This window comes from Limanda limanda, chromosome 2 (assembly GCF_963576545.1).
Source record: "Limanda limanda chromosome 2, fLimLim1.1, whole genome shotgun sequence".
In the NCBI taxonomy this organism is placed as follows: domain Eukaryota; kingdom Metazoa; phylum Chordata; class Actinopteri; order Pleuronectiformes; family Pleuronectidae; genus Limanda; species Limanda limanda.
The window spans coordinates 2,014,888-2,040,069 of record NC_083637.1 but is presented as its reverse complement, the minus strand read 5'-3'; the positions used below and the strand labels follow the sequence as shown (position 1 = coordinate 2,040,069).

Genomic DNA, 25,182 nt, shown 5'->3' with positions numbered 1-25,182 from the left:
AATGCTGTAATTAGCAGCACAAAGAAAATGCACTTGTCTTCTACGTGTGTGGCTTCACTTTTTCATCCGGAGTTATTTGTTTTCTTTTTGTTCTTTTCCTCCATCAACTTCTGTGGACTTTCTGCAGAGTTCTGCCTCGTTGGATTACACCTCAGAGCTCAGAAAGACGCCACAGCTGAATAACCCAGCTCCAGTATGAGCTGTATCAACACCCACTGGGACAGAGAGGAGCAGAGAGGAAGCTCCAGCTGTCCTCAGTGGAGACAGACCTTCACACAGACACTCTGCTGCTTGAAGAGGTTTTGTTATTTCTGCAGAGTTAAAACAGTAAACGGTAAAAACTCTCAGGATCAGGTTCCTGACGACTGGGATCGATTCTTTGCTCCGTCACAGACAAACTTCATCCAACTGGTTCAGAACAGAAAGAACTTTGGTGTCACTTGTATTATATAGAAACAGTTTGAGCAGTTTATCATTTTCTTTGATAGAAGCTGAACAGTTGTTGACATGGTTCCTTTGCTCTTTGTCATTGTTCTTTTTCAGAACTCCATTAACTTTGCTGTGAGTCTGTATCATCTCTGGCTGCATGTGCTGTTGTGACAGCTCAGCTTCACACTGAGGGAAACAGAGATTTAGAAACAAGAGTCTGAGTCTCTGAAACAACCTGAGGAAATAAAGCAGGCTGAGTCAGAAGCTTCCTTTAAATCCAAACTTCAAACCTCCTGTTATCGTACCAGGATTTGATCTAATTCTAGTTTTTAAAGTGTGGTCACGATTACATTTCTGTCACCTGTAGTGTTTTTATACTTTGACTCTTTCATACGTGTGTTTTAATGTGTTTTGACTTGTGTTTTTCATTTGTGAAGCCCTTTGTAAGTTGTTTTTTAATTCCATTGAAAAGATTCGTTAACTTTTCTGGAAACTTTGAAGAATATGAATCTTCCAACCTGTGCTGTTGTGAGCTGAATGTGACAGTTCCCAGTGCAACTATTCACTTTGAGATGTGATAACACAGAAAACACATGAACCAGATTCTTTCTCCTGAACGGGCCCAGAGGCACAAGCTCCACTTTTTAATTCATGTAAATGGTGAAATATTGGAAATGGAATTTCAATTTGAGGCCGAAGAGGAGACCTGGACAGTTCCTCAGACACACGGTGTTAGGTTGGGGGATTACAAAAAGAAAACTCTCCAAGAAATGTAAAGTGAACAACAGAGGCTTCATTCACATGCAAATTAATCACCAGGATATCAGCAGCAGCATTTTCATATCCTGCTAATAAGCCCAGAGAGCGCTGGAGTATTTATTACAGAAACTGAACTCACAAAAACCGCAAAATCCGACAGTAAAACAGATCCAGATCCAGACATGAGCCTCCAGCACTTGTTGCATATTAATTCCAGAAGTCTCTGTCTCTCTGTGTCTCATATGTCTTGAGAACTGTTCATCTTATCGGTTTCACACAATAAACATTGGATATTAATAAACTTTTAATAAATAGATGACCAGTGTCCTGTAGCAGTGGCGCAAGGGACTCATCAACGAGGTTATCAATCACGACAACGGTAACAACAGATTCTTCACTTTCAGTCTCATCAGTCAATCATAACTTTTCACAAAGTTTCTATATTATCAAATAACTAATTAAAACGAAACTTATCAACACACTTGAACATCAGTGTGAAAACAACGACCTAGAAGTCAAGAGGATTCTGCTTCACTGTTGAGGAGCTGTCATGTCGTCCATCTTTATTTACAGTCTCATATTCGAGCCTCGACTCTGCAGGTTTCCATTTCCACTGAGATTCAGCAGCTGCTGGATCTCCTCTTCATTTATTTCAGGATTCATCTCAGTCACTGGAAAACTAAATGTTTCAGATTCATCAGCGACTGCACACATTGAACAGACAACGACCCAAAACGAACCCCCCCCTCTCATCTGAGAGAACTGGATCTGAGTGGAAACAAAGGCCTGCAGGACTCAGCAGTGGAAGAGCTGTGTGGTTTTCTAGAGTCCAACCTGTCGACTGGAGACCCCCACACTGACACCGTTGAAGTGGAGCTCTTTCACCCCCTAGTGGTAGCACAGCCTGTGACAACTTCTACAGCTGATTCTCGCAGCTCTCATTTGCTGTGAGTCATGTAAATGTGTGTTGATAACAGAGCAGCCACACAAGTTTAAATCACTTCCAATAAACCTCAATATTGTTTTACTCAAATAAATACCAGCACTGTACTGTATGAAGCTGGTGCTGCACACATTTCAAAATAAAAACCTTTTAAAAACAAATGAACAGATTTTGAAACAGGTAGGTAACAGGAGGTGCCGCAAAAACGTTTGTCCTCTATAAACTGGCTGTGCAACTCTGCTTTCTGCACAATGTGTTGCTGCTGAACTGTGAATACTGGTCAAACTCAGGTTTCAGTACACGTGTGTTGAGGATCATCACAAAGTCACATGATGACCTCTCCACACAGTGAGAACTGGAGCCTGTCAGGAACTGACTCTGTCAAACATTTCTGATCCTGAAGTCACAAAGAACTGAGACGGGCTTGAACAGGAAGTGACATCTTCATGTTGAGACAAGTGTCTCCACAAAATAACACAAACTGTTCAACACAACAGGCCCAAAATGTCCCCTGTCTTCAGGACATCATCTCTCAGACACGTTCTGTCCCTTGTCTGTGCTGGGAACCTCCCATCATCAATTATTTCCCAGCATGCAGCTGTTCCCAGAGGCTGCTACAGTCTCCCCCTGGTGGTTGTTCTAAGGTGGTGGTCGAGAACGTACAACAAGAATCTTCATCTTCGTTTGTATAAAACGTCCTCGGGTCAGTTTTCTATTAAATATGATAAAATGTTTATTAAACAGTTTCCTCAGAGACTTAAATATGCTCTGCTCTTCATCGACTCTTCTTCATACTGTAAATGTCTCATTCACTTTTCTTCTGGTTGTTTCCATTCTGTCAAACTGGTGATTTTGTTCTTTTACCTGCACCAAGGACGAGATGTTTCCACCAGTTTGTTTGAAGAGGAAAGAAACGCTGAGTCATGATTCCAGTGAAGTCGGTGGAAGGATGTTTATTGAGCATCAAAGCAGAGACAAGTAGAAACAGAACTTTTCACTCTGAGATGTTTTTGTTCTCGTTACATCTGGTTTGTCACAGAGGAAATGATCCATGTGTTTGACTCATAGACTGAATATAAAGGCTTTGACTGGGATGTGCTGCTGTTATACTGCAGCGCCACCTGTGGGTCAAAAGTAGGAAAGCCACCACCGCTCTGCACCTGATGCAGAAATTAAAACGTCCCATTTTTAAGTCCAGAGTTTTGATCTTTTGTGTCAAAGACAAAACTCTGATTTTAAACTTAAAGTGATTTCAATGTGTTTAACTTTGTGTTGAACTAAATCAATTTGTGACGTGAATCCAGGAACTTTAAGATCATAAACAAAATTAAAGCTACACTGCTTCAGTTACCCACAATGTGCCAAGACAATATTCAGTAGTATTAGAGTTTCATCTATCACTGGCAACCAGACAGAGTTAATACAAAGGAACAACGGCAAACTGATGGCGAATGACAGTGTTCTCCCCTCAACAAGGTCTGCTAAGCCTGAGGTTGTCAGATCAGACTGCTGGATCTTGTAAGAGTTCAAACTATCGTTGTCCTCTTAGAAATCACATAAAACACATTTGTTTGTCGGTCTATCAGTAGTTTCCATTTAGTTTTCAACCTGGCTTTGTCCATTTTCACATAAGAATTTGAATTCACAGTTTTCGTTCTTGCTCTTGTTTTGTCTTCCTGGATTTTCCATTATCTTTGATTAAATTTTATTATTAATTTCACTGTCGGTAATGGACCCCAGGATCATGAGTGTTTTGACCATTATCACTCTGCACCCTCAGCTGTGGAAGGCCCTGTCGGGGTGGATCGAGTCGTGGGGTGAGTCCCAATGCCAATCATGATTAGTTTTTAAGGTTTTTGAGTTAATGATTTGAAGTTTCCATTTTCTAGAATTAATCGTTATTAAGAGCTGGATTTAATTTTCTTTATACTTTTAACTACTTGTTTAATGGTATTTGAAATTTGGAGTCCATGAAGTACACTTAATAAAGGATTTTGTATACTGTTGGTTAAAATAAGATGCATGTAAAATATTCCTTTAAATGTGAAAATTCTCTGGTCTAACGTCATTATTTGGAGACTGATATGACTGCAGGCAATTGATATGTGGAGAGAGAAAGAGGGAAAACATAAGGAGGCGAGTTAGAAATTCAGAAAGTGGTGGATTCTCAACTGACCCTGATATCCTGCGATTAACCGTGAACTGTTCACATATATCAGATGCCAGCAAGGTGAGCTGAGGTCCTACCAAGCCGTCCAACTCTTCACAGAACTCCCTCGTCAGCTCCACAGAAGCTGGGAAGAGGGACAGGAGGAGTACAGGTTCATATTTTAGCTCTATACGAGCTGCAGAATGGTCAAAATATTATAAAAGAGCAACATAATAGAATAAAATTATAAAGTACAAGTGTATCAAAGAAAAAATGTGGAATATGGCCAAAATGGCCACTAAATGCAAAATAGCAGGCTTCCTGTTGTGTTTTTCCAATTGCACCAAGAGACTTTTTTGTTTGTCTGGTCATGATACACCTGTATATCGATTTTTGTGAAGATAGGTCAATGGGAACACCTTCCGGGGGTCTCGGGCTGTCTCGGGGGGCACCGTTGAGCCATTTTGCGACGCCCATTGAAAATTCCTTCAGAATATGTAAATTTTCACCACTTTCTAACTTTCTGCAAATTTTGGTAAGAAGTTGAGCATGTTAAAGCCCTCAAAAAGCCAATTCATTTGCCTGAATAATAATAATAATAATAATAATAATAACAAGAATAACATTAAGCCGTCGCTGGCAATGAAATGCTTGAGTCACAGGCTCTCTGCTAGCAATGCTCAAATAAAAAATAAAAATGAAATAGAAATAGTACAAAATAGAATAAAATAGAATATAAAAATGTTTAAATAGAAAATAAAATGTATATATCTAAAAAATATATATATAAAATAAATATATACAGGAGCAGTATCAAATGTGATTCAACTTGTAACAAGAATAATATAAAATTTTTAGGGCTGCAAAGCAGCACTGGGTGGGCCCGAGCACATCCATTTTGAAGCGTTGCATGCTTTTTGTCTGAAAAAACTAAAATAACCAGTTCTGAGAGAGAGAGACGTAACCTTTGCAAAACATAAAGTTTCCTTTGATCTAGGAAGACTGAAATCAAAGGATTCATGGTCCATGTATGTCCGCGTTACAGAACATCGTGTTTTAATGGCGTGTAATCAAACTTTGACGCCACGCCACGGTCACACCGTGTGATTAAAAAAAAATCCGTCAGTCAGTTTTTATCTCCATCTTGTTGTGATGACACTCATCTCAATTTGAAGTTGATCCGATGAAAACCCTGGTACAAGTGTATCAAAGAAAAAATGTGGAATATGGCCAAAATGGCCACTAAATGCAAAATAGCAGGCTTCCTGTTGTGTTTTTCCAATTGCACCAAGAGACTTTTTTGTTTGTCTGGTCATGATACACCTGTATATCGATTTTTGTGAAGATAGGTCAATGGGAACACCTTCCGGGGGTCTCGGGCTGTCTCGGGGGGCACCGTTGAGCCATTTTGCGACGCCCATTGAAAATTCCTTCAGAATACGTAAATTTTCACCACTTTCTAACTTTCTGCAAATTTTGGTAAGAAGTTGAGCATGTTAAAGCCCTCAAAAAGCCAATTCATTTGCCTGAATAATAATAATAATAAGTACAGGTCGATATCATCTTGTTCAAACATGTCGTCCTCGTCCTCGTCGTCGTCTCCGTCCGCTCCTTCCTCCGAGGCGCTGTGCACGTGTCGGAAAGTCGTTTCTGGGATAGAAACACAACAAGAGATGTATCGATGAACCCACAGTGACTCCAGGACTCTACTTCTCTTCAGTCCTCCACTCACCCACTCTCCCTGGACGGTGGACGTGGACGCTGAGCCGCGTGTCCCGGCTGATCCTCGGGGACGAGAGGTTCCAGGGGGAGAACTTGGATCGTTCTCTGGTCTGGCCGCTCGGCATCTCCTTCCTCTTGAAGCAGCGGCGGTTCCTCTTCTCCCGCATGTGCCCGGTGGTGCTGCTGCTCCAGTAGCCCTCCTCCTCCTGCCCGTCCAGGCCCCCGGGTTTGGGGGGGCTCGGACCTCCCGCCGTCGCCGAGGACGAGGAGCAGGAGGAGGATCCTCCGGGGGTCTCGGAGTCCGAGTCGATGCTGAAGCTCTGAAGATTCACCAGCAGGCTTTTCTCCTCGTTGGTGAGCTGCAGCTTCCGCAGCGACTGCTTCGGTCTGGAGTCGGGCGCCGCCTTGGAGGTCTCCTGGGTGGGCGTCGCAGGGGAGGGGGTCTCTGGAGCCGAGGGGTTGATGAGGTGGATCGTGCGAGGTTTGGCTACGGGAGGGGAGGGGCTGGGCTGCCGAGAGAGGCGTGGCTTGGGGACCGGGCAGGGCGCGCTGGGCTCCTCGGCCGGAGCTGCTACCCGGGCTTCAGGAGGAGGATCTGTGAAAGGAGCCTCTCTGGACTCTCCTCTGGATCCTGGTGGGCGCCGCTCCTGCCCGTCACAGATGTGGGACGCCGCAGGAGAGGAGGGGGGGGGGCCGCAGTCCAACGTGTGCTCGAACTCCTCGTCCGATGGAGACAGTGTGTAATCATCACTGGACAGACCGTTCTCCTCAGTCGTCCCCTTGTCCACTCCCTGGCTGTCCTGCTTGGAAAAAACAGCACAACGACATTCAATCAATGAATTATTGATACAGATTGTTAAATGACTCATGAGAACATGCAACTAGGGCTGAAAGGGGCGGAAAGTCTCCGGAAATGTACCTGACTATGCAGAACTAGTCAGGTAAGTTTCCATGATATTACTGGGGGAAATATATTAGCATGCTGATTGAGGATTGTTCATCTGTTCATCTAGACTATTTCCATTCATTCATCCATCAATTGTAAAATATGTTTACAGACGATTCCAATTGTTTGGCTAACTATTTATATCTCTGGCATTGCATTAGTGTTATTTTACAAACTTTTTTCTCATCTTATTCTACAGAACAATGCCACGTGCACTCTCTCATGTGTGGAGACATTTCACCTCATCCAATGTAGAAGGAAAGGCTGTGTACATTTGCAAGTACTGTGCAAAGACCTATGTTAAGAATGACACAACGATGCAGAAGCATATAGTCAAGTGCCCAAAGTTTCCTCAGGGCTCAAATCAGCCTATGACACAACAAAATGTTTATATTTATGTCTGTATATGACAAGGTCAATACAGTTAGTATAAATTACCCACAACATTTCCAGTTTATTCCCGTTAATTCCCGTATATTCCCATGGAAAGTTTCCAACTTTGAATATTCCCGGAATTTTGCAACACATTCATTAATACGATAGAAATATCCCAGATTCAAAGGGGAAGTTGTGTCGTTGTGTTTGGCACTGCGGTCAAACAAGATCCTTTAGGGAGGAGATTTAATAAGTTATAGAAAAGATCAAAAATATCAAAATAGGTCAATGGGAACACCTTCTGGGGGTCTCGGGCTGTCTCGGGGGGCACCGTTGAGCCATTTTGCGACGCCCATTGAAAATTCCTTCAGAATACGTAAATTTTCACCACTTTCTAACTTTCTGCAAATTTTGGTAAGAAGTTGAGCATGTTAAAGCCCTCAAAAAGCCAATTCATTTGCCTGAATAATAATAATAATAATAATAATAATAATAATAATAATAATAATAATTGAAAATTCCTTCAGAATACGTAAATTTTCACCACTTTCTAACTTTCTGCAAATTTTGGTAAGAAATTGAGCATGTTAAAGCCCTCAAAAAGCCAATTCATTTGCCTGAATAATAATAATAATAATAATAATAATAATAATAATAATAATAAAAATTTTAGGGCTGCAAAGCAGCACTGGGTGGGCCCGAGCACATCCATTTTGAAGCGTTGCATGCTTTTTGTCTGAAAAAACAAAAATAACCAGTTCTGAGAGAGAGAGAGACGTAACCTTTGCAAGACATAAAGTTTCCTTTGATCTAGGAAGACTGAAATCAAAGGATTCATGGTCCATGTATGTCCGCGTTACAGAACATCGTGTTTTAATGGCGTGTAATCAAACTTTGACACCACGCCACGGTCACACCGTGTGATTAAAAAAAAATCTGTCAGTCAGTTTTTATCTCCATCTTGTCGTGATGACACTCATCTCAATTTGAAGTTGATCCGATGAAAACCCTGGTACAAGTGTATCAAAGAAAAAATGTGGAATATGGCCAAAATGGCCACTAAATGCAAAATAGCAGGCTTCCTGTTGTGTTTTTCCAATTGCACCAAGAGACTTTTTTGTTTGTCTGGTCATGATACACCTGTATATCGATTTTTGTGAAGAGAGGTCAATGGGAACACCTTCCGGGGGTCTCGGGCTGTCTCGGGGGGCACCGTTGAGCCATTTTGCGACGCCCATTGAAAATTCCTTCAGAATATGTAAATTTTCACCACTTTCTAACTTTCTGCAAATTTTGGTAAGAAGTTGAGCATGTTAAAGCCCTCAAAAAGCCAATTCATTTGCCTGAATAATAATAATAATAATAATAATAATAATAATTAAAAAAAAATCTGTCAGTCAGTTTTTATCTCCATCTTGTTGTGATGACACTCATCTCAATTTGAAGTTGATCCGATGAAAACCCTGGTACAAGTGTATCAAAGAAAAAATGTGGAATATGGCCAAAATGGCCACTAAATGCAAAATAGCAGGCTTCCTGTTGTGTTTTTCCAATTGCACCAAGAGACTTTTTTGTTTGTCTGGTCATGATACACCTGTATATCGATTTTTGTGAAGATAGGTCAATGGGAACACCTTCCGGGGGTCTCGGGCTGTCTCGGGGGGCACCGTTGAGCCATTTTGCGACGCCCATTGAAAATTCCTTCAGAATACGTAAATTTTCACCACTTTCTAACTTTCTGCAAATTTTGGTAAGAAGTTGAGCATGTTAAAGCCCTCAAAAAGCCAATTCATTTGCCTGAATAATAATAATAATAACTAGCAATGCTCAAATAAAAAATAAAAATGAAATAGAAATAGTACAAAATAGAATAAAATAGAATATAAAAATGTTTAAATAGAAAATAAAATGTATATATCTAAAAAATATATATATAAAATAAATATATACAGGAGCAGTATCAAATGTGATTCAACTTGTAACAAGAATAATATAAAATTTTTAGGGCTGCAAAGCAGCACTGGGTGGGCCCGAGCACATCCATTTTGAAGCGTTGCATGCTTTTTGTCTGAAAAAACTAAAATAACCAGTTCTGAGAGAGAGAGACGTAACCTTTGCAAAACATAAAGTTTCCTTTGATCTAGGAAGACTGAAATCAAAGGATTCATGGTCCATGTATGTCCGCGTTACAGAACATCGTGTTTTAATGGCGTGTAATCAAACTTTGACGCCACGCCACGGTCACACCGTGTGATTAAAAAAAAATCCGTCAGTCAGTTTTTATCTCCATCTTGTTGTGATGACACTCATCTCAATTTGAAGTTGATCCGATGAAAACCCTGGTACAAGTGTATCAAAGAAAAAATGTGGAATATGGCCAAAATGGCCACTAAATGCAAAATAGCAGGCTTCCTGTTGTGTTTTTCCAATTGCACCAAGAGACTTTTTTGTTTGTCTGGTCATGATACACCTGTATATCGATTTTTGTGAAGAGAGGTCAATGGGAACACCTTCCGGGGGTCTCGGGCTGTCTCGGGGGGCACCGTTGAGCCATTTTGCGACGCCCATTGAAAATTCCTTCAGAATACGTAAATTTTCACCACTTTCTAACTTTCTGCAAATTTTGGTAAGAAGTTGAGCATGTTAAAGCCCTCAAAAAGCCAATTCATTTGCCTGAATAATAATAATAATAATTATAGCCCTCAAAAAGCCAATTCATTTGCCTGAATAATAATAATAATGAAAAAACAAAAATAACCAGTTCTGAGAGAGAGAGAGACGTAACCTTTGCAAGACATAAAGTTTCCTTTGATCTAGGAAGACTGAAATCAAAGGATTCATGGTCCATGTATGTCCGCGTTACAGAACATCGTGTTTTAATGGCGTGTAATCAAACTTTGACACCACGCCACGGTCACACCGTGTGATTAAAAAAAAATCTGTCAGTCAGTTTTTATCTCCATCTTGTTGTGATGACACTCATCTCAATTTGAAGTTGATCCGATGAAAACCCTGGTACAAGTGTATCAAAGAAAAAATGTGGAATATGGCCAAAATGGCCACTAAATGCAAAATAGCAGGCTTCCTGTTGTGTTTTTCCAATTGCACCAAGAGACTTTTTTGTTTGTCTGGTCATGATACACCTGTATATCGATTTTTGTGAAGATAGGTCAATGGGAACACCTTCTGGGGGTCTCGGGGGGTCTCGGGGGGCACCGTTGAGCCATTTTGCGACGCCCATTGAAAATTCCTTCAGAATATGTAAATTTTCACCACTTTCTAACTTTCTGCAAATTTTGGTAAGAAGTTGAGCATGTTAAAGCCCTCAAAAAGCCATTTCATTTGCCTGAATAATAATAATAATAATAATAATAATAACTGGATCAGGGGTCGTATCTAGGAATTATGATGTAAAGGGCTTTACATTTTCACTGATTTCCCCGGGGAATAAATCACGGATCTTGATGAAAAAAGATCAGGTTGATCTAGGTAACTCACGTAGTAATAATATTAATATTAATATTAATATTAATATTAATAATAATAATAATAATTATTATTATTATTATTATTATTATCATTATTATTAATAATAATAATAAATAATAATCAAAAATTTCTAGGACTGCAAAGCAGCACTGGGGGGGCCCGAGCAAATTTTGAATCGTTGCATGCATTTTGCCTTTTGCATGAAAAAAATAAATAATAAGTAAAAATGTGGAATATGGCCAAAATGACCACTAAATGCAAAACAGCAGGCTTCCTGTTGTGTTTTTCCAATTGCACATAATAATTTTTGTTTGTCTGGTCATGATACACATGTGTATCGATTTTTGTGAAGACCGGTCAATGTGAACACGTTCCAGGGGTCTCGGGGGGGCACCGTTGAGCCATTTTGCGACGCCCATTGAAAATTCCTCCAGAATACGTAAATTTTCACCACTTTCTAACTTTCTGCAAATTTTGGTAAGAATTTGAGCATGTTAACGCCCTCAAAAAGCCAATTGATTTGCCTGAATAATACTAATAATACTAATAATAAGTACAAGTGTATCAAAGAAAAAATGTGGAATATGGCCAAAATGGCCACTAAATGGAATATAGCAGGCTTCCTGTTGTGTTTTTCCAATTGCACCCAGAGACTTTTTTGTTTGTCTGGTCATGATACACCTGTATATCGATTTTTGTGAAGATAGGTCAATGGGAACACCTTCCGGGGGTCTCGGGCTGTCTCGGGGGGCACCGTTGAGCCATTTTGCGACGCCCATTGAAAATTCCTTCAGAATACGTAAATTTTCACCACTTTCTAACTTTCTGCAAATTTTGGTAAGAAGTTGAGCATGTTAAAGCCCTCAAAAAGCCAATTCATTTGCCTGAATAATAATAATAATAATAACTAACTTTCTGCTAATTTTGGTAAGAAGTTGAGCATGTTAAAGCCCTCAAAAAGCCAATTCATTTGCCTGAATAATAATAATAATAATAATAAATATATAAGTTATAAATTATAAATTAGATTTGACGTTGTGCCATCAGCTTGCATTGGAACTCTTAAATTTCAAGTCAGAATAACATTTTTAGGGCTGCAAAGCAGCACTGGGTGGGCCCGAGCACATCCATTTTGAAGCGTTGCATGCTTTTTGTCTGAAAAAACAAAAATAACCAGTTCTGAGAGAGAGAGAGACGTAACCTTTGCAAGACATAAAGTTTCCTTTGATCTAGGAAGACTGAAATCAAAGGATTCATGGTCCATGTATGTCCGCGTTACAGAACATCGTGTTTTAATGGCGTGTAATCAAACTTTGACGCCACGCCACGGTCACACCGTGTGATTAAAAAAAAATCCGTCAGTCAGTTTTTATCTCCATCTTGTTTTGATGACACTCATTTCAATTTGAAGTTGATCCGATGAAAACCCTGGTACAAGTGTATCATAGAAAAAATGTGGAATATGGCCAAAATGGCCACTAAATGCAAAATAGCAGGCTTCCTGTTGTGTTTTTCCAATTGCACCAAGAGACTTTTTTGTTTGTCTGGTCATGATACACCTGTATATCGATTTTTGTGAAGATAGGTCAATGGGAACACCTTCCGGGGGTCTCGGGCTGTCTCGGGGGGCACCGTTGAGTCATTTTGCGACGCCCATTGAAAATTCCTTCAGAATACGTAAATTTTCACCACTTTCTAACTTTCTGCAAATTTTGGTAAGAAGTTGAGCATGTTAAAGCCCTCAAAAAGCCAATTCATTTGCCTGAATAATAATAATAATAATAATAATAATAATAATAATAATCCTTACAATTTCAATAGGGTCTCACCAGACACCTTTGATGTCTGTGCTCGGGCCCTAATAATAATAATAACTAGTCAAAGTTACATTGTAGATACCTGGAACTGGAATTACAGTCATAAGTATGGTGTTTGTAATACATATATAAGCAGCACTGTTTAAGGAGACAAAGTTGCTTTTCAAATACACTGTTGGAAAGGGTCAAATCTAGCTTTTGCCTTTTTATTCGATTATTAATCGAAAAAAATTGTCTCAGCAGCCTGCTGGCTGCTGAGCCATGGTCCCAGGTCACACCACCCAATGAGCAGGCTTTACCAGCTACACGTGTGCAGTCACTCCATCAAACAAGTCAACTTGTGAATGAGAGATACAGAAAATACATTTCATATGTAAAATGTCTTCTTCGACTTGTCACCTTTTCCAAACTTCCTCAAACCTTTCAGTGTAATGAGTCAGACGTCATGTTATGGGCAATGTTAACACCAGATGGCAGCAGTGACCACTCATAAACATAGAGCGATGCATCTGGACTGTGTTCAACAAATTGGGAAGACACAGGCATTTAAGGAACTTTAAGACCATCTGGATACAATGTCAAGACTATAAGATCTCTGCCCATCAAATTTATTGCGCAGTAATTAGAAATATAAACAAGCTCTCATCTCCGCGTTGCATGCGTTTTTTGAACTGTGGCAAGGATAAACGCTTCACTTCCTGTAGCCAGCAGGTGGTGCTGTGATTTAAAGTCATGGTGTCTCTGCAGATGTCTTCAGGTCGCGACTCTTGTCTTACATGTCTAGTTTGGACTTGATTGAACCAAATATGCCTGAGATACAGAAGCTCGTGTTTCGATGGCGTGTAATCAAACTCTGTCGCCAGGCCACGGTCACACACTGTAACGTACATGTTAAATATACTATTTTTACCCTCAATCATGTACTAAAGTTATCTATCAACATTATTTGTCAAACATATGTAAGTGTAGCTGAGTTTCCAACACATTAAAACTGTTTGAAAGAACTCCTATGACCTGTGAAAGACAATGTGGTCCTTGGTCAATTCATGGTCTTATACTGCCATCTTGTGTCTAAACATTGCCAGGTCAGCTTATTTGACTCAAATATGAGTCAATGTGTTTCCTTCAGACTTTGTTGAACGCCACGATCACACGGTGTGATAAAAAAATTATCTTTTGATAACTTTACATTTGCAGATTGTTGTGATGGCACTCATCTAAATTTGAAGTTGATCCGATGAAAGCCCTTCGACAAGTACATCAAAGTAAAAACGTGAAATATGGCCAAAATGGCAACTAAATCCAAAATGGCGGGCTTCCTGTTGCTTTTTTCATAATGCTCCTTGAGGCTTTTTTGTATGATTAGTCACGATACACCTTTTCCCCGATTTTGGTGAAGATCGGCCATGGGGAAACCTAGGGGCTGCGTTCCAGGTGGCGCTGTTGAGCCATTTTGCCACGCCCATTTCCAAATACTCCAGAATACGTAATTTTCCACCACATTCTAATTTACTGCAAAGTTTAGCAACTTTTTAAGCATGGGAAAGCCCTCAAAAAGCCAATTCATTTGGATGAATAATAATAATAATAATAATAATAATAATCATTTCAATTTCAATAGGGCCTCCCACCGGAGGTGCTCGGGCCCTAATAATCTTTTCAATTTCAATAGGGCCTCACACCAGAGGTGCTCGGGCCCTAATAATAATCATTTCAATTTCAATAGGGCCTCCCACCGGAGGTGCTCGGGCCCTAATAAGAAAAATGCCTTCAATTTCAATAGGGCCTCACACCGGAGGTGCTCGGGCCCTAATAAGAAGAAAAATGCCTTCAATTTCAATAGGGCCTCACATTGGAGGTGCTCGGGCCCTAATAATAATAATAATCTTTTCAATTTCAATAGGGCCTCCCACCGGAGGTGCTCGGGCCCGAATAATCTTATCAATTTCAATAGGGCCTCCCACCGGAGGTGCTCGGGCCCTAATAATCTTATCAATTTCAATAGGGCCTCCCACCGGAGGTGCTCGGGCCCTAATAATAATAATAATGAGATGTATCCATTCAGGCACACACTGAACCAGGGGTTCAGAGCTTGTTGCCAAGATCAGTCAGGCCAATACTTATGACACAGTTTACACATTTCTCCTAAATTGAAAATTCACAAAGATCCCAGTATAAACTTTTATATCAAAATAATAATTAGCTGCATTATTCGATGTATCTCACTCCTCAGCAATTCAAGACTAATTAAAGCCCTCAAAAAGCCAATTCACTTGCCTGAATAATAATAATAATAATAATAATAATAAAATTTTTAGGGCTGCAAAGCAGCACTGGGTGGGCCCGAGCACATCCATTTTGAAGCGTTGCATGCTTTTTGTCTGAAAAAAACAAAAATAACCAGTTCTGAGAGAGAGAGAGACGTAACCTTTGCAAGACATAAAGTTTCCTTTGATCTAGGAAGACTGAAATCAAAGGATTCATGGTCCATGTTTGTCCGCGTTACAGAACATCGTGTTTTAATGGCGTGTAATCAAACTTTGACACCACGCCACGGTCACACCGTGTGATTAAAAAAAAATCTGTCAGTCAGTTTTTATCTCCATCTTGTTGTGATGACACTCATCTCAATTTGAAGTTGATCCGATGAAAACCCTGGTACAAGTGTATCAAAGAAAAAATGTGGAATATGGCCAAAATGGCCACTAAATGCAAAATAGCAGGCTTCCTGTTGTGTTTTTCCAATTGCACCAAGAGACTTTTTTGTTTGTCTGGTCATGATACACCTGTATATCGATTTTTGTGAAGATAGGTCAATGGGAACACCTTCCGGGGGTCTCGGGCTGTCTCGGGGGGCACCGTTGAGCCATTTTGCGACGCCCATTGAAAATTCCTTCAGAATACGTAAATTTTCACCACTTTCTAACTTTCTGCAAATTTTGGTAAGAAGTTGAGCATGTTAAAGCCCTCAAAAAGCCAATTCATTTGCCTGAATAATAATAATAATAATAATTAAAGCCCTCAAAAAGCCATTTCATTTGCCTGAATAATAATAATAATAATAATAACCAGTTCTGAGAGAGAGAGAGACGTAACCTTTGCAAGACATAAAGTTTCCTTTGATCTAGGAAGACTGAAATCAAAGGATTCATGGTCCATGTATGTCCGCGTTACAGAACATCGTGTTTTAATGGCGTGTAATCAAACTTTGACACCACGCCACGGTCACACCGTGTGATTAAAAAAAAATCTGTCAGTCAGTTTTTATCTCCATCTTGTTGTGATGACACTCATCTCAATTTGAAGTTGATCCGATGAAAACCCTGGTACAAGTGTATCAAAGAAAAAATGTGGAATATGGCCAAAATGGCCACTAAATGCAAAATAGCAGGCTTCCTGTTGTGTTTTTCCAATTGCACCCAGAGACTTTTTTGTTTGTCTGGTCATGATACACCTGTATATCGATTTTTGTGAAGATAGGTCAATGGGAACACCTTCCGGGGGTCTCGGGCTGTCTCGGGGGGCACCGTTGAGCCATTTTGCGACGCCCATTGAAAATTCCTTCAGAATACGTAAATTTTCACCACTTTCTAACTTTCTGCAAATTTTGATAAGAAGTTGAGCATGTTAAAGCCCTCAAAAAGCCAATTAATTTGCCTGAATAATAATAATAATAATAATAATAATAATGAAAAAAACAAAAATAACCAGTTCTGAGAGAGAGAGAGACGTAACCTTTGCAAGACATAAAGTTTCCTTTGATCTAGGAAGACTGAAATCAAAGGATTCATGGTCCATGTATGTCCGCGTTACAGAACATCATGTTTTAATGGCGTGTAATCAAACTTTGACGCCACGCCACGGTCACACTGTGTGATTAAAAAAAAATCCGTCAGTCAGTTTTTATCTCCATCTTGTCGTGATGACACTCATCTCAATTTGAAGTTGATCCGATGAAAACCCTGGTACAAGTGTATCAAAGAAAAAATGTGGAATATGGCCAAAATGGCCACTAAATGCAATATAGCAGGCTTCCTGTTGTGTTTTTCCAATTGCACCCAGAGACTTTTTTGTTTGTCTGGTCATGATACACCTGTATATCGATTTTTGTGAAGATAGGTCAATGGGAACACCTTCCGGGGGTCTCGGGCTGTCTCGGGGGGCACCGTTGAGCCATTTTGCGACGCCCATTGAAAATTCCTTCAGAATACGTAAATTTTCACCACTTTCTAACTTTCTGCAAATTTTGGTAAGAAGTTGAGCATGTTAAAGCCCTCAAAAAGCCAATTCATTTGCCTGAATAATAATAATAATAATAATAATAATAATAATAATAATAATAATAAATAGACCTGTATATCGATTTTTGTGAAGACAGGTCAATGGGAACACCTTCCGGGGGTCTCAGGGGGCACTGTTGAGCCATTTTGCGACGCCCATTGAAAATTCCTTCAGAATACGTAAATTTTCACCACTTTCTAACTTTCTGCAAATTTTGGTAAGAAGTTGAGCATGTTAAAGCCCTCAAAAAGCCAATTCATTTGCCTGAATAATAATAATAATAATCATTACAATTTCAATAGGGTCTCACCAGACACCTTTGATGTCTGTGCTCGGGCCCTAATAATAATAATAATTAAAGCCCTCAAAAAGCCAATTCATTTGCCTGAATAATAATAATAATAATAATAATAATAATAACAAGGAGGAAACAAGGAAGGAAGATAAGAAGCGATGGAGAAAAGAAGACAATACAACATTAATATTAACTAACATTTTTAGGGCTGCAAAGCAGCACTGGGTGGGCCCGAGCACATCCATTTTGAAGCGTTGCATGCTTTTTGTCTGAAAAAACAAAAATAACCAGTTCTGAGAGAGAAAGAGACGTGACCTTTGCAAGACATAAAGTTTCCTTTGATCTAGGAAGACTGAAATCAAAGGATTCATGGTCCATGTATGTCCGCGTTACAGAACATCGTGTTTTAATGGCGATTAATCAAACTTTGACACCACGCCACGGTCACACCGTGTGATTAAAAAAAAATCCGTCAGTCAGTTTTTATCTCCATCTTGTTGTGATGACACTCATCTCAATTTGAAGTTGATCCGATGAAAACCCTGGTACAAGTGTATCAAAGAAAAAATGTGGAATATGGCCAAAATGGCCACTAAATACAAAATATCAGGCTTCCTGTTTTGTTTTTACAATTGCACCCAGAGACTTTTTTGTTTGTTTGGTCATGATACACCTGTATATCGATTTTTGTGAAGACAGGTCAATGGGAACACCTTCCGGGGGTCTCGGGGGGCACTGTTGAGCCATTTTGCGACGCCCATTGAAAATTCCTTCAGAATACGTAAATTTTCACCACTTTCTAACTTTCTGCAAATTTTGGTAAGAAGTTGAGCATGTTAAAGCCCTCAAAAAGCCAATTCATTTGCCTGAATAATAATAATAATCATTACAATTTCAATAGGGTCTCACCAGACACCTTTGATGTCTGTGCTCGGGCCCTAATAATCATTACAATTTCAATAGGGTCTCACCAGACACCTTTGATGTCTGTGCTCGGGCCCTAAATATACATAGAATGTGGTTCTACACACAAGGAGACATACTGAGGGACAAAGGTGGACAATAATAAAGACAAACTTAAACACACTGTATGTGCCTCTTTATAGAAGGTTGCTGGTTTGAATCCGGTTCAGATGGGTCTTCCTGTGTGGAGTCTGCATGTTCTCCACGTGTTTTCTCCAGGTGCTCCGGCTTCATCTCACAAACACATGCAGATTAGGGGTTGTGTAGATTGGAGAATACACACAAGCTGCAGCTGCTTCAGCCTCTGGATCCTTAGGACACAGCTCAGCCTCCGTCCACACACACTGTCCTCTTCACACTCACCTCCACCTGTTTAGAGAAGAAGACATCAGTGTCACAGAGACTCACTTCATCAGCTGTGAGTCAGTGATGCAGCTCATCCAGTAGAAAGAGCAGCAGGGACTTCAGTCCTGTTCAGAGGTGGAGCAGCTTCCTCTCTGCTTCATGTTCACGTGTTGGAATGAACACGCTAAGAGCTCAGTGTGTGTCCTCTGCATGTCAAAGTGCAGAGTGGACACCTGAGAGGTGGATTTACTGCTGTTACAGGTGAAGACATGTTTCACTGTGTGTTGATGAACATCTGCTTCTGACAAACTAGGACCAGATGAGACAGATGGACCTCAGCAGAGGTTCTGCTCTGTATAAAGAGCTCCTGGTTACCATGGTGATGAGGAGAGGCTTCAGTCCCACTGATCTCAGAGCTGTGACAAAGATCCACCTGATCAGTTCTTCACTGATGAAGTGAGAGGACAAACTGTCTCATATCAGACGAAGACGACACCGTCTCTGTCCCTCGTGTGAGGCTGTCAGCTGTGCTCCAGCTTGTGTAAGTTACAGCGCCCCCTGGTGGCATCTGGGAAAAATATATTACGTGACCACGACATAATAACGTGTGAACGAGTTAAATAACTCGAGGCCACAAGATCTGAATCTGTTGTTTACTAACAAGACGAGACAAGAAGACACACACTGTCTCACTGTCTCTAAGGACACACACTGTCTCTAAGGACACACAATGTCTCACTGTCTCTGAGGACACACACTGTCTCTAAGGACACACACTGTCTCACTGACTCTGAGGACCCACACTGTCTCACTGACTCTGTGGACACATACTGTCTCACTGTCTCTGAGGACACACACTGTCTCACTGACTCTGAGGACACACACTGACTCTGAGGACGCACATTGTCTCACTGTCTCTGAGGATACACACTGTCTCACTGTCTCTGAGGACACATACTGTCTCACTGTCTCTGAGGACACACACTGTCTCACTGACTCTGAGGACACACACTGTCTCACTGTCTCTGAGGACACACACATGGACCTGTCTCCAGGAAGCTGACTGAGTCCATCTGGTGTTTTGGGGACAGGATGAGTCTGGAGAGATTGAGATGTTCTGGGTGAGTTAGAGATCAACTGAACCAACCAGACGTTGATTTAAACTTCCCTTATCCGTCCCTTTAAGGAGAGTGTGCACCACACAACAGTGGAGAGTCACTGTGGTCAGTGGGCGGAGCTTTGATACGGGTTGATCTCCAACTTAACCTGGAACAGGATAGTTGCTCATCACAAGTTACCATGGGGATTTACCTCGTTAGGAAGAGGACGAGCTTCGTAGGACTGTAAAAACTAAACCTGAAGTTAACCTGATAACCACAAATCCTGCTTGGTAGCACAGACCCTGGATCTGTGATACTGACTGTGTTTAGTAAAATACTGATGAAAGCAGCGTGGACTGACTCCACCCATCTACTGACCTCAGAGTCTCCAGTCGACAGGTTGGACTCTGCTGTAGATCAAGCAGCTCCTTCACTTCTGAGTCCTGCAGGTCGTTGTCACTCAGATCCAGTTCTCTCAGATGAGAGGGGTTTGACCTCAGAGCTGAAGCCAGAGAAGAACAGCTGATCTCTGTCAGATAGCAGCCCCACAACCTGGATAAAGAATAAAACTTAACTGTAAATTAAACTGAGTTCATGTGTGAAAATAACAGACAAATATTCATGTCACACAGACTCATAACATGAAGATAAATATGAAATCAGACATGTTGGATTAAAAACAAGTTCTGATTCAGTACAAATAGATTATTTGGACCCGGTCTCTGTCCTGCAGATCAGTTTAGGAAATCCAGAACTAAACTCAATGTTTTAACAAGTAGCTGACTATTTAAAATGTCACAGATTAATTAATTAATGAATTCAAGTTATGTATGAAGAGGGATGTTAAATTAGAATTAAATGACATAAATTGGGTATAAATGCTGTTTATAGATATGAGATCTACAGAAGTCAGTCAGTGAACTGACCTCAGAGTCTCCAGTCGACAGGTTGGACTCTGTAGAAAACCACACAGCTCCTTCACTGCTGAGTCCTTCAGGTAGACGTTCTGGCTCAGATCCAGTTCTCTCAGATGAGAGTGGTTTGACCTCAGAGCTGAAGCCAGAGAAGAACAGCTGGACTCTGACAGACTGCAGCTCCACAACCTGGATAAAGAATAAAACTTAACTGTAAATTAAACTGAGTTCATGTGTGAAAATAACTGACACATATTCATGTGAGCACAGACTCATAACACGGAAGATAAATATGAAATCAGACATGTTGGACTAAAAACGAGTCCTGATTTAGTACAAATAGATTATTTGGACCCGGTCTCTGTCCTGCAGATCAGTTTAGGAAATCCAGAACTAAACTCAGTGTTTTAACAAGTAACTGAATATTTAAAATGTCACAGATTTATTAATGAATTCAAGTTATGTATGAAGAGGAATTATGTTAAATCAGAATTAAATGAGATAAATTGTGTATAAATGCTGTATATAGATATGAGATCAACTAAAGTCAGTCAGTGAACTGACCTCAGAGTCTCCAGTCGACAGGTTGGACTCTGTAGAAAACCACACAGCTCCTTCACTGCTGAGTCCTGTATGTTGTAGTTGACACCAAGAATCAGTTCTCTCAGATGAGAGGGGTTTGACCTCAGAGCTGAAGCCAGAGAAGAACAGCTGATCTCTGACAGACTGCAGCACTCCAACCTGGATAAAGAAATATGAATATTAGAATGTGTCCTCCTGTTGTTGTGGATCGTCATCATGTCAACACAGACTCTCAACATGCTGCTGACCTCAGTCCAGTCTGTGACCTGAAGATAAATATCAGATCAGACATGTTGGACCATTGATTCATTCATCAGCTTCTTCTCTGTGTGTTGGTCACTGAGCAGGTTTGTGTAATTAAACACTGTATAAAGTAGGGACGGCTCCTGATGTCACTTCCTGTTTGTTTCTATACTTATCAACTGTCCAACGTGTTTCAATAAGAATGTGTCTTATTTTGAAAACCTGAGGAGGACGAGTGCTCGGCCTCAGTCCACATGTTATTTACTGACACTTTCTCAGTGATCAGGAGCAGGTGAGTGCAGGTGAATGGAGTTGATGAGGTGGACGTGACTGACAGGCTGGGTGAGGGACAGATGACTGAGGGACAGTGAGCAGAGCAGAACTGAGACAATTTAAATAAATAATGACCCAATAAGAAAGAAAGTCTGAAAAGTGAAGAAGAATTTAAGGACCTCAGAGTCTCCAGTCGACAGTTTGGACTCTCCAGTCCAGACCACAGCAGCTTCACTGCTGAATCCGTCAGGTTGTAGTTGTTACTCAGATCCAGTTCTCTCAGATGTGAGGGGTCTGACTTCAGAGCTGAGGCCACGACTTCCCAGTGAGTCTTTGAGAGCCAACAACTACTGAGTCTGTAATTAAAGAAAATATCAAATCTGTGAGTATTAAATCAGAAAACACAACAATCATACAATACATGATCATGTGACCCTCACCCTGGTAAATCCCCTCTTTGTTAAAAACTCCTCAAGAGAATCCTTTCAGATTTGGTTCTAGCGTTCATTCAGACTAACAGAGGAACTCATTAGATTCAGGTGGTCAAAGGTCAAAGGTCATGGTCACAGAACATGTTCATGGCCTCTTGAACATGATATATCAAGTCTGTCTTTAGGGGATTTCTTCACATTTTGACTCAAAGATAAACTGATTAGATTTCAGTGGTCAAAGGTCAAAGGTCACAGTGACCTCATATTGTTGTGAAGTCAACATGTCAGGAGCCTGGAGGGACGGACACTGCACTGGTTGGTGGTGGAGGACAAACACAGGGTGGGAACTCTAGTTTGACAAGAAAGAAGAAGAAACTATATTTCCTGCTTCTTCAGTTTCAAGGAACCGTCAGTGATTCTCATCCAAACACTGATTCAGTGATCGTCTCCTCACTCTGTGCTAGCTGTTTGATCATATATCTATGTATATATATGTATATATACACTATATACAATAACCTCCGTTGGACCCCACATGGTCGTATGTCTGAACCCTCAAACTCCAGCACAGTGATCACATTGGATTTCACTCTTCACATCTGACACTAGACGAAAAGCAGTGTTATTGTCACAGTGAACCTCTTCGGACAGGCCTAATCCCCTGCTGTAACCAACTGTTTCCATGATGTTACCTCGGCCGCGGGGGGGCTTGCTCCGCCGCGCGGACCGATCGCGACGTGTGATCTAATTAGCATATGAATCGGAGTCCAGCCGCTGGCTAGAACCTCTCTCTACTCACCATTGGAGGATACCACAGACCCTTGAAACTAATGTCACTCGTGATTGGCTGGTAGAAGTGTTGCTATTGGTCACCTTATGGGTCATTGCAGTGCACACGTGGGGTCACAGCAGTCCGCACGTGGGGTAAGCCCCTCCCACACAATATTAATAATAAAAATGTATATATTAATATTTATTATTATTTATTAGTAAGCCTTTAACAAAAGCACTGCAGTTAATTAAAACTAAACATTCACGTGATGCTTGATGTTATAGGTGAACATATTGTACAGGGAACAAATGTGAACAAGGTATATGTGGAGTGAAAGCTTTATTTACATACAGCAAATATATTGTACAAAAACTCAGGTGAGGCTTGAAATGACATGACTTCTTTTTGGGACTCTGTCTGAATCTTCTCCAGTGTGTAGACGTCTGTGGTGTGTAGCTGTGAGATCAGTGTAGCTTCCAGTCTTATATGAAGTGTGGGACACAGGTCGGTGCGCTCCTGGCTGTGGAAGGATGGATCCATGTCATCTGTCCAGCTTCAATCAGCTGTAAACACATTCAGTAAAATTAGCACAGTTCAATGACAACATACACCTTTACATGTAACTGGAAAATTATTTAATGATTATAACCTTACCCTCTTTCTTCTCCGACAACTCCTCAATGCTGATGTAAGGTCTGGTCGGATCATACTGGCTCATAGTGTGTCTTACTACGTCATGGACAGGCAGCTGGAAAACACCAGATGTAACATGACTTTATTATTAATAAACGGAAATAGCCGCGCTGCATCACCGTTGGAAGATCCACAGCAAAAAAACACCAAAACAATTCATAAACAGTTACTTACATTCAATGGCTTAATGTTCTGCACTTTAAATCCGGACTTTCAGCGTCTCAGCCTAACGCCTCTTTGTTTGTGTGTGGGGGGGGGGGGGCTGAGGCTGTGAAAACATAAGAGAAAAAAGTCACGTTGATGAAAAAACTTAACGAGAACAAACTGTTACATCTAATTAATTCATACATATTTACACATGCACTAGATCTGCTCCAGCACTCGATGCTGTATTGGTATTTTAGCAACTTTCTCGCTATCCCAAAGTGGCGGACATGCTTTTCAGATGTACCAGTTAGCTTCGTAGTTAGCAATGGCGTCTCCTAGCTTAGCTCTCACCTTAACTCAGGGACTGTGCCTTCGTCTTCTCCGTTTCAACTCGTCCACACCGGGCCCGCGGCTCTGCTTACGCACGCACTCATCTTCTCCTCCAGGGAAAAGCGTCGCGTCGACTTCAGCAAGTTATTTACCCCGAAGACAGAGTCACTCGTACGGAACAAACTTAACACGAGCCGCTTCCTGTCTGCGGGACAGTCGACGCTGCACGGCGTTTACGAGGCTGTGATTTGACGAGCCCATCAGCTGATGACGCGAGCGGGTGACGTGAAGCAGCGGTTACTTCATATGGGATGAGCATGTGACTGAGGCCAGGTTTATTTTTTCTTGTGTTTAGTAAATGTACACACATGATTCACGCTGTTCTGTGTTCGTAACCTTATAGTTGAATGCACTTATTGTAAGTCGCTTTGGATAAAAGTGTTGACTGTTTTAATGGAATACTGAGAAAGTTTAATAACAACAATTAGACAATTGAAGTTCAAATTCTGAAGGAGTTTCAGCTCTATATTGTGTCTTCTTTATATTTAAAATAATAATCAAACTGAGTGGAGATGTATGTTGTAGCCAAACAGCCGGCTGCTGTGTTTTGTCATTGTGCAGTCCATGGGGGATTAAATATTACACTGAAAAAATAAATCATTAAATCAATGAATGTTTCATAGCAATTTTGAAAGTAGTGGTGAAAAGGTACCATTTATAATTCATGGAAAACAACTTAGTTTGCCATTGACATGTGAATTTGATGCCAGTATTTTGGGAGGACAGATATTTTTATGGAAAGCCAGTAGAAGTTTGGAGCTTACAGGACACAGATGATCATACCCAGCATCATTTCTTTGCTGGTATAGGTGTGGTTAACACTTCCTCTGTGCATTTAACCAGCACAATTGAAAAAGTGACTGTAATCATGCCACTCTGTACAGTTGTTGAGATTTAGGATTGTTTTGGATGACAATAAAAATTTGAAATAAAGTGCATTGTTTCATTTCTTTTGACTGCATTGACCTTTGTTCGTGGTATACAATATAATTCATTATAGCACACTTACTTACTTAAGAACAATTTAAAATTTCAGGTTTAATATTTATTTTAAGCCTGGTTTACTCAGCCAGATAGTTTGTTTGGTGCCTCTTACAAAAAGGTGTTATCTGCTCTTAGGGAAA

General features: G+C 40.6%; 1 protein-coding gene and 1 long non-coding RNA gene across 2 annotated transcripts in view; both read right to left on the bottom strand.

Moving 5' to 3' along the window:
* Positions 1-22,593, bottom strand: part of LOC132997671 (F-actin-monooxygenase mical1-like) — a 29,284-nt gene extending 6,691 nt beyond the window's left edge. Inside the window, exons 1-3 of the mRNA XM_061067466.1 lie at positions 22,576-22,593; positions 6,013-6,802; positions 5,831-5,930 (exon numbers count right to left, since the gene is read on the bottom strand). Of these exons, the coding sequence (XP_060923449.1) occupies positions 5,831-5,930; positions 6,013-6,802; positions 22,576-22,593 (908 nt within the window). The remainder of the gene's footprint in view (positions 1-5,830; positions 5,931-6,012; positions 6,803-22,575) is intronic.
* A 555-nt stretch (positions 22,594-23,148) lies between these two features.
* Positions 23,149-23,570, bottom strand: LOC132997687 (uncharacterized). The gene is made up of 2 exons (XR_009677736.1): positions 23,483-23,570; positions 23,149-23,391 (listed from the first exon to the last, which is right to left on the bottom strand). It is a non-coding gene; the product is annotated as an uncharacterized LOC132997687 (long non-coding RNA).
* Positions 23,571-25,182: the final 1,612 nt, after the last annotated feature.